The sequence below is a fragment of the Chrysochloris asiatica genome, unplaced genomic scaffold, assembly GCF_000296735.1.
Source record: "Chrysochloris asiatica unplaced genomic scaffold, ChrAsi1.0 scaffold00121, whole genome shotgun sequence".
Classification (NCBI taxonomy): domain Eukaryota; kingdom Metazoa; phylum Chordata; class Mammalia; order Afrosoricida; family Chrysochloridae; genus Chrysochloris; species Chrysochloris asiatica.
In genome coordinates, this window is record NW_006408639.1 from 9,120,930 (window position 1) to 9,130,064 (window position 9,135).

The window sequence follows — 9,135 nt, forward strand, 5'->3', positions numbered from 1 at the left end:
CTAAAATCCTTGACTGCCTTATGAATATTAGTTTCCCTTGCCTACTATTGTAAAATAGACACTTGAGTGGGATAGAAAGGAATGTTGGGAAACATAATTAGAGAAAACTTGTAAGCCTGCCTTCAGCCTATAACTGACTGGAATACCTAAAAGGGGTTCTACAACTTGCCCGGTGAAACAGGCCTCATGCAAAGCCTTTACAGAGTATAGGACCTTAGGTGGAATTCTGAGTCCCATCCACAACCTTGTGAGATGAGACATTCCCTCTAGAAAGGACAAACAGACTGGAACAGCTACAGTGACAGAAGATACACCTTCATGATGAACCTGACCTATACTCACAGCAGTAGTTACTCTAAATACCAACAGAGAGGGAAAGAGTCTTCAAATCAAGTTTCAATGCTATCCACTCTGTACAAAGGATAGATAGGAATGGGCAACTTAGACATTGGCTACTTAAAATGGGGGGGCAATAAAGGCACAAAGTGACTGGCTTACAAGGTTTCAAGAGGGAGCTTAGTTTAAGAGGGTGGGGGGAAAGAAAGAGTCCCCAATGAATAGCTGTCATCTTTGTCTAGATGGGTCTGGTGAAAGGAGATGGGGATAAGATTCGTAAGATTCAATAGTGAATAACTGTTATCATGACTAATTGTGACTGTCACACTTGTAAAAGTAGAAGTTTTGTAACAAAAAAAAGGGGAGTGGTTGATCTTACAGTCCAGAAACAGAGGACCCTAGGACCATCAAGAGAGAAGCGCACAAGCAAAGTACGGGACCTTATCCAGTGAAGCAGCAGTGCCAGAGATGGAGTCAGAGATGGGGACATGGAGAGGGGGAGCGGCTGAGGACTCTACATTCATCAACTAAGAAGAGAAGGACTAAGAGCTGGTGGCCAGGAGAAGTCTTGGAGATGTAATTTATTATATATGCCTGAGTGGGGTTTTTTGTTTGTGTGTTTTTAAAAAAAGCTAAAGTGGACAGAGAGAAATACTCTTAACTGATGGTATATGGAGGGGATTATAATCAGTGTAATGAAACAAGTTATATGAATGGTTGAATGTGAAACTGATTATGTGCCCTGTAAACTTTCACTCAATCCACAATAAAAACCTTAAATTAAAAAAAATATATATATATCCCTGGGCTTAATACTAACATTCTCAGATGTTGATTCCCAAAGGAAAGTAGTCCTATTAAAATAAAAGATTTCAAATGACTCACCAGCACTAGGAAGGTTTTTAGGGTGCCCTACACAACACCACTTTATATAGGCAGTAGCTGAGTAGGGTTCTCAGCCATAAGGGACAAGTCACTAGAGCAACTCTGGAAAACTGTCAATCAATGTTTTCCTACTTTTCTTCTTCTATTTTCAATACAGTTTGCCAGCTGAACCTTTTACTGCTACAGGCCCATTAATGTTACACAACTATGGAAAAAGGAGTGGTCCTCACAGTTTTTAGCAGATAATTAAATATATATTAGACTTTTTTACTGTGTGACCTAAAAAGTCACTATATTTTTCTGAGCCTTGGTATATTTTCATCTGTAGTACAAGATTAAACTAGATCTCTAAGGGTCCCTTCTAAATCTAAGTACTAAGTGCATCCAGTTGCCACTAACTAACCTGCAGTAAAAATATGAATGGAATAGAGAGACTAGCTGGAAAGAATCTTAAGTCAAACATCCCATCACTATAAAAAAATTAAAAAATCCCTAAGCCTTGTCACCTACTTGTGCAAAATATATGCTTTCACTAATATCTGAAAGTTCAATGACAAGCTCAAACCCTCAATGCCTAGTTACTAATCGAAGGCTGAGATGGAGTTCATATCTAAGTTCTACCACAGTGGCTTTCTAGGCTAGCAAAAATTCAAGAGCATGACCAGTCAATGTGGGCACTGAAGAAACATCACTTAGTAGTCACACAATTGTGTGGGTGAAGAGAGATGAGTGTGTACCACTGACTTCAGAATATTTCTGATAATTCCAGAACAAGTAGACAACCTTGGGCAAATATCTTGACTTGGCACTATTCACTGGGATATAGAGCAATGGAAAGCATATGATGTTAGTGACATTATTAAGAAGGAAATTGAAAAGGGGGATTAATGATGGGGAAGGGAGGAAGAGTCTCCTTATGAAGGTTTCATTCAATATTCTCTACACAGTTATGCTAGCTTGGGAAAATTTCCAGAACTTATACACTCACCAAATTTTCTAAATATTTTACTAAAAATTCTCACTTTTAACAAAACACAAACACACACTTCAATGACCTAACACTCACTGCCAATGAAATCAATATGTTTTCCATAAAAACCAAACCCACTGCCCCTGAGCTGATTTTGACTCATTATGACTGGACAGGATACAACAGAACTGTTCCTTAGGGTTTCTGAGACTGTAAATATTCATGGGAGCAGACAGCCTCAGCTTTCTCCAGCTGATGGGTTTTGGAGCAGCTGTTGGGTCTGAACTGCCTATCCTGTAGTTTAGCAGGCCAATGTGCAACCCACTACAACACCAGGACTCCCCCAATACTTCTTAGTTAGACTAATCTTTCAACCAGAGATTTCAGGGTTGAACTTGAAAAAAGCTGTCATGAAAACGACACTAGCTTGAAGTCAGATAAAACTAGGTTTGAATCCCAGCTTTACCACTTAACTTAGCGAACTTTGACAACATTTTAAATCTCACTGACCCTGAATTTCTTTATTTGTAAAGTGGGGATAGAACAGATCATTTGCAAAGCTGTTGTGAGGATTTGAGAAAATATATGGAAAACATTTAACATTATGTACAACATAGGTGTTTGGCAAATGCTGTTAGTGGTAGCGTCATTGCCATCTTCTTTAAATAACAAGCAAAAGCATTGTGTATGGTCTCCCACTCATCAATTCAGAAACTGGTAAAATAATCTAAAGCACAAATATGGTACAAAAATGTAACTCGAGCAGCCATGCACGGATACTGGATCTTTGGTCACAGGGAAGTCCCTTAAACGTTCATTCCTATCCGTGTCCTTCATTACAGACAAAATGCCAAGCCTACAGCAGAGTAGAAAAAGAAGTAAGTAAAGAGAGACTACCGTAGGCAGCTCACCACCCACAGTGTGGAGAAGATATAGGAAAGAAGTAAAAACAAAACAAAAAACCCAAATACAAATCTATAAAAAAAAGCAGGCAAAGATCTGAAAAAAAAAAAAAGGCAAGCTGTCTAGGATCATTTACCATAGAGGTACATAACTTACTAACCCTGAGAGCAAGTCCAGCTCTCGACTATCAGCTGACAAGTGGGTAGTCGACAGGCCTGACAACCTGCTTTTAAAGATCACAGTCTTGAGAGGCCACAACACTACAGGTCTAGATGGACCAGGCTACTTCCTCCTATCAAGTTAGGCTCAGTGAACTTGGTTAAAAGACGGCAGAGAAATTCTTCAAAAATGCTTAGTATTTGAGAAGTTTTGGTGCTTCAAAGAATAGTTTTCAACTAGTGGGAAAATTTTCATTTATGTGAAGAAGTTAAAAAACAACAAGTTAGATAAATGTCATATTTATTATGTAAAGACATATTATTGTTACTGTTGTGAAGTGCTGTTGAGTCAGTTCCGACCCATAGTGACCCTGTATAGGGTTTCTGAGGAGCAGGGGGTGAGCTTGAACCACTGACCTTGCAGTTTGAATGGCTTTGCAGTCTGGTGCATTAACCTACAGTGCCATACCAGGACTCCTAAATATTAATGGAGGGGAATTGCATAAAGTTTAACAAAACAGTTGGTGCAACAAAATAATTGAGTAAAACAGTTGTGACTTTTCTACTGCCTTTTTTTGGGGGGAAAAGGCTTTCTTTTTTCAAAAATTATTTTTTTAAGGAAAGACCAGTCTAAAGAGACTTCTGGCAAGATGGTGGACAAGGCAGATACACTACATGCATGGATCCTCTACAACAAAGATATGGTGAGACAAAATAAAACTGAAACAGATGAAAATTCTGGCACCCTGAACTTCAGAAGAAAGGTTAGAGAGGTGGATGGAGTGCTTGCTGGGAGGAGAGGCTGATCAGGGACAGTGAGAAAGGGAGACTGATAGAAATTCTAGAAAAGGAAGAGAAAAGCACAGAGAAAACTGTTGAAGAGTTGTTGGAAGAAAACTTCCCTAACATCATGAAAGATGAGAAAATAAGCATACACGTTGAATGAATACCCAACAGGAAAGATCCCCAAGAAAACCACCAAGACATAACAATCAAAATGTCCAAAATCAAAGAAAGACAAGGAAAGAATCCTGAGAGTAGCTCAGGAAAAATGAAAAGTTATCTACATAGGAGAACCAATCTCTGATCTCTCAGCAGAAACCATGCAAGCAAAGGCAGCAGTGGAATGACATCTATAAAACTCTGAAAGAAAACAACTGTCAACCAAAAACCATACACTCAGCAAAGCTGTCCATCAAATACTACAATGAAATTAAGACATTTCTTGATAAACAGAAATTAAAGGAATTATAATGACCAGACTGACTTTGCAAGAAATGCTAATGGGTATTCTTTGGACTGAGAACCAACAACAGCAAACAAAAACCTGAGATTATCGTTTGTGATACCACCAGCCAGAAGAACTCAATCCAGATATAGAAATAACAACTTACAAGACTGAAAATAGAGAACCAGAGATACAAATGTATAATGGAGTCAACTCTAAAACTAAAAGAGGGAATAGTGTAGCTACAGAACGAGAACTTGGCAAGGGAGTCCAGACAGTTTTCAAGAAAAAAAAAAAAAAGACCGTTTTAAGGAGGGAAAAGAATGAATAAATTACAGGATAACATCAAAGGAAAACAGTAACCTGTATATCAAAAAAAATTAAGAAAAGGGAAATCTGAAAGATTTAGCAAATATTAACACAACAGAAATGAAAATGACAAGAAAACCCACAAACAAAATGAACTCAACATAGAAAAGAATGTGGAGCAAAAAATACAGCAGCACCACACAGAAAAAATACAGACACATGACAATAATCAATTCATATCTATTGATAATTACACTGAATGTAAATGGATTAACTGTACCAGTCAAGAGACAATAACAACAATAAAAAATAGAATGGATAAGAAAATAGGATCCTTCAATATGCTTCCTACAGGAGATCTGTCAAAAATATGGATATACAACAGAAGAATGATTAAACAACCTTTGGTACACACACACAGTGGAATACTACAAAACGCTGAAGAATAATGATGAATCTGTGAAACACCTCACAACATGGTTGAACCTGGAGGACATTATGCTGAGTGAAATTAGTCAATCATAAAAGGATAGATATTGTATAAACCAATGTTGTAAAACGCTAAAAAGAAAAGAAAAAAAAGCTTTCTGGATGAAAAACTATGACAGTTATGGGGGTAAGGGGAGGGAAAATTATTCATGGGCTAGAGGGTTGTTGTTACGTGCTGTGGAGTTGGTTCTGACTCATAACGACCCTGTACAGCGTTTCTGAGGCTGTAAATCTTTACGGGAACAGAAAGCCTCATCTTTCTCCTGCAGAACCGCTTGTAGTTTCGAACTGCTGACCACGCGGCTCACAGCCTGATTCGTAACTACTACGCTAACAGAGTTCCTTGGGCTATAGGGTAGACACCTGGTAATATGGGTGGAAGGGCAGGCAATATACAACAAGGAGGCTGGTAGAGGAAAGATAAAGGTAGCGGGAAACACAGGGAGGAATGCTGCAGTTAAAAATCAGTAGAGGTAAATGTTCTCCAGTGTAGAGATGCTAAAGCAAATGGAAGAAATGAGAAGGTCCAACAGCTGAACAGAAAATTTCAAAGATCACCTCGAGAAGATAAAGCCAAATATTACAACAAAATGTGCAAAGATTGGAATCAGAAAACCGAAAAAGAAGACCATGCTCAGCATTTCTCAAGCTGTGGGAACTGAAAAAAAAATTCAAGCCTCAACTTTCGTTACTGACAGACTCTCTGGGCAAATTGTTGAATAATGTAGGAAAACACAGAGTCACTGTACCAAAAGGAAATGGTTAACCGTTTCAAGAGGTAGCATATGATCAAGAGCTGATACTGAAGGAGGAACTCCAAGGTGCGTTGAAGGAATTAGCAAAGAACAAGGCACCAGGAACTGATGGAATAAAAATTGAAATCTTTCAAGAAAGTGAGGTGGCACAAGAGGCACTCACTCATCTCTGCCAAGAAATTTGGAAGACAACTATCTGGCCGAGTGATTGCAAGAGATCCGCGTTTGTGCCCATTCCAAAGAGAGGTGACTCAACGGAATGCAGACATCATTGGACAATCTCTTTGATATCCCATGCAAGTAAAGTTTTACACAAGGTAATACAGAAACGGCTGCAAGCATACATTGACTTCTAGAGGTTCAAGCCGGATTTAGAAGAGGCCATGGAACGAGGGATATCATTGCTGATGTCCGATGGATCTTGGCTGAAAGCAGAGACTATCAGAAAGATGTTTACCTGTGCTTTCGATTGTGTGGATCATGACAAGTTATGGACAACATTGCAAAGTATGAGTATTCAGGAACACTTAATTTTGCTCGTGAGGAATCTGTACATGGACCAAAAGGCAATTGAATGAACAGAACATGGGAACACCGAATGTTTTAAAATTAAGAAAGGTGTTTGACAAGGTTGTATTCTTTCACCATACTTATTCAATCTATATGCTGAGCAAATAATCCGAGAAATTGGGTTCTATGAAGAAAAACGTGGCATCAGGATTGGAGGAAGACTCATTAACAACCTGCAATATGCAGATGATACAACCTTGCTTGCTGAAAGTGAAGAGGACTTAAAACATTTACTGATGAAGATCAAAGAGCACAACCTTCAGTATGGATTGCATCTCAATGCAAATAAGACAAAAATCGTCACCACTGGACCAATAAACAAGATTCTTATCAACGGAGAAATGACTGAAGTTGTCAAGGACTTCATTCTTCTTGGATCAACTATCAACACTCAAGGAAGCAGCAGTCAAGAAATCTATCGGTGTTTTGCATTAGACAAATCTGCTGCACAAGACGTTTTTAAAGTGTTGAAAAGCAAAGATGTCAGCTTAAGGATTAAGGTGTGCTTGACCCAAGACATGGTATTTTCAAATAACCTCGTATGCATGCGAAAGCTGGACAGTGAATAAGGAAGACCGCAGAAGAATTGATGCTTTTGAGTTATGGTGTTGGAGGAGAATACTTGAAGTGCCATGGGCTGCCAAAAGAACCAATAGATCTGTTTTGGAAGAAGTGCAGCCAGAGTGCTCCTTGGAGGCCAGGATGGCTAAGCTTCGTCTCTCATACTTTGGACATATTGTCCGGAGGAAACAGTCGCTGGAGAAGGATGTCATGCTGGGTAAGGTGGAGGGTCAGAGAAAAAGAGGAAGACCCCCAACGAGATGGATTGGCCAAGTGACAGTATCAATGGGCTCAAGTGTAGCAACAGTTGTGAGGTTGGCCCAGGATCGGGCAGTGTTTCGTTCTGCTCTGCATAGGGTTACTATGGGTCGGTACCGACTCAATGGCACCTAACAGCAACAACAGAGGTAAATGCTATTAACTACTGGTACTTGGAGGAGATTACAACCACGTAGCGAAGCAAAGTGTATGGTTTGTTGATTGTAAAACTGATGATCTGTTCTATAAAGAAAAGCAAAAAGGCCAGTCTAAAAGTCAGAACAGACAGTACTTAACAATAACAATAGCAGCGGCAGCAGGATGACAGACAAGTCAGATGACATATATTGGGTTCTTCCTTCATCAGGCTTTTACACTTCTCTTCCTGAAATTCCCAAGATTTTATATTCTCTCTTCATTTCCTAAATTACCTACTGCAGACACCCCAAAGTACAATTAAATTGCCCATTAAGTGTCTTGGAATTGATTCTTCTAATAAAGTGATAATGAGGTGTTAAAGTTCTGCTCTGTCTCTGACTTATTTTATCCTATTTTAAACAGATACAAAGATGGGCCTTGGCACTTCCTCAAGAAGGAATGCCCGATGACTGAAGAATAACACTGAATCTGGGAATCACCTCATAACATGTGATGAACCTGGAGAACATTATGTTGAATGAAATTTCAATCACAAAAGGACAAATATTGATAACAGTATTGTATAAATTCAAGAAAAGGTTTTCATGCTAAATGAAACATTCTTTGATGGTTACTAGGGGTGGACAAGAAGGGAGAGTTATTCACTTGTTGATGTTGTTAAGTGCTGTGGAGTTGTTTCCGACTCACAGTGACCCTGAATAGGGTTTCCAAGGATCGGCTGGTGGATTTGAACCTTTGGGTTTGCAGTTCAAACCGACATTGCAGTCGAGTGCTTATCCTACAGTGTCACACCAGAACTCTGGCTACAGGGTAGATGTATGTTAACTCAGGCGACGGGGGAGGGTGAGGTGGGATGAGGGGCAGTGGGCAGAAGAATGATGAAGATAGGTGAAGACACAGGGAGCACGGAAGGGTTAAAGGGATAGAGGTCAACAGTGTGCTACCCACAACCCTGGTCAAGAGTGTTCCATACGTAGATATATATGGACAGACACACAGGATTAACGGTATGGAAGGATGAGTGGGCACATACCCACAGATATATAAGGGTTTGAAAGAGGATATCTGCACATGGGTGTTTACCTTTGTTGCAAACACATCTATGAATGTGGTACAGCCACTTTCCCGTATTCAAAGGGAAGAGAACCCCAAACATAAATCGGTTAGGATTTCATTTTCATATTACTTACCTATATCGCTCCTCCTGTAAGGCCTGCATGATTAAGGAATAGTCCCTCTGATAGTGTTCCTTGAGCGACTCAAAGGATTCCTCGAGTCTTGCTTGGGTTTCCCGGATCTCCTGGATCTCATGTAGTAGTGCATCAAATCCTGAGCTCTGCATGTCTAGGGTGTTTGTTTTGGAGCTGGATGCTCCTACAGCGATGCCCCCAGTGGTGCTGTTGGCTCCCACTGAGCCTGAAGTGGCACTAGAACAATCTTCCTCACTACCGTATTTTGGGCTCGACTGAAAGTTCGAAATCACTCCCAAAGTCTTCCCCCCGTCTTCGACTTGCCCTTCCTCTAAAGAGTCCTTCAAGTTAGAGATGTTGTCTG

The 9,135-nt window shown here is 39.8% G+C and overlaps 1 protein-coding gene across 1 annotated transcript in view; it reads right to left on the reverse strand.

Annotated features, from left to right (window-relative positions):
• Positions 1-9,135, reverse strand: part of TMCC1 (transmembrane and coiled-coil domain family 1) — a 222,554-nt gene that overhangs the window by 34,557 nt on the left and 178,862 nt on the right. Inside the window, exon 3 of the mRNA XM_006868686.1 lies at positions 8,772-9,132. Coding sequence (XP_006868748.1) covers positions 8,772-9,132 — 361 coding nt within the window. The remainder of the gene's footprint in view (positions 1-8,771; positions 9,133-9,135) is intronic.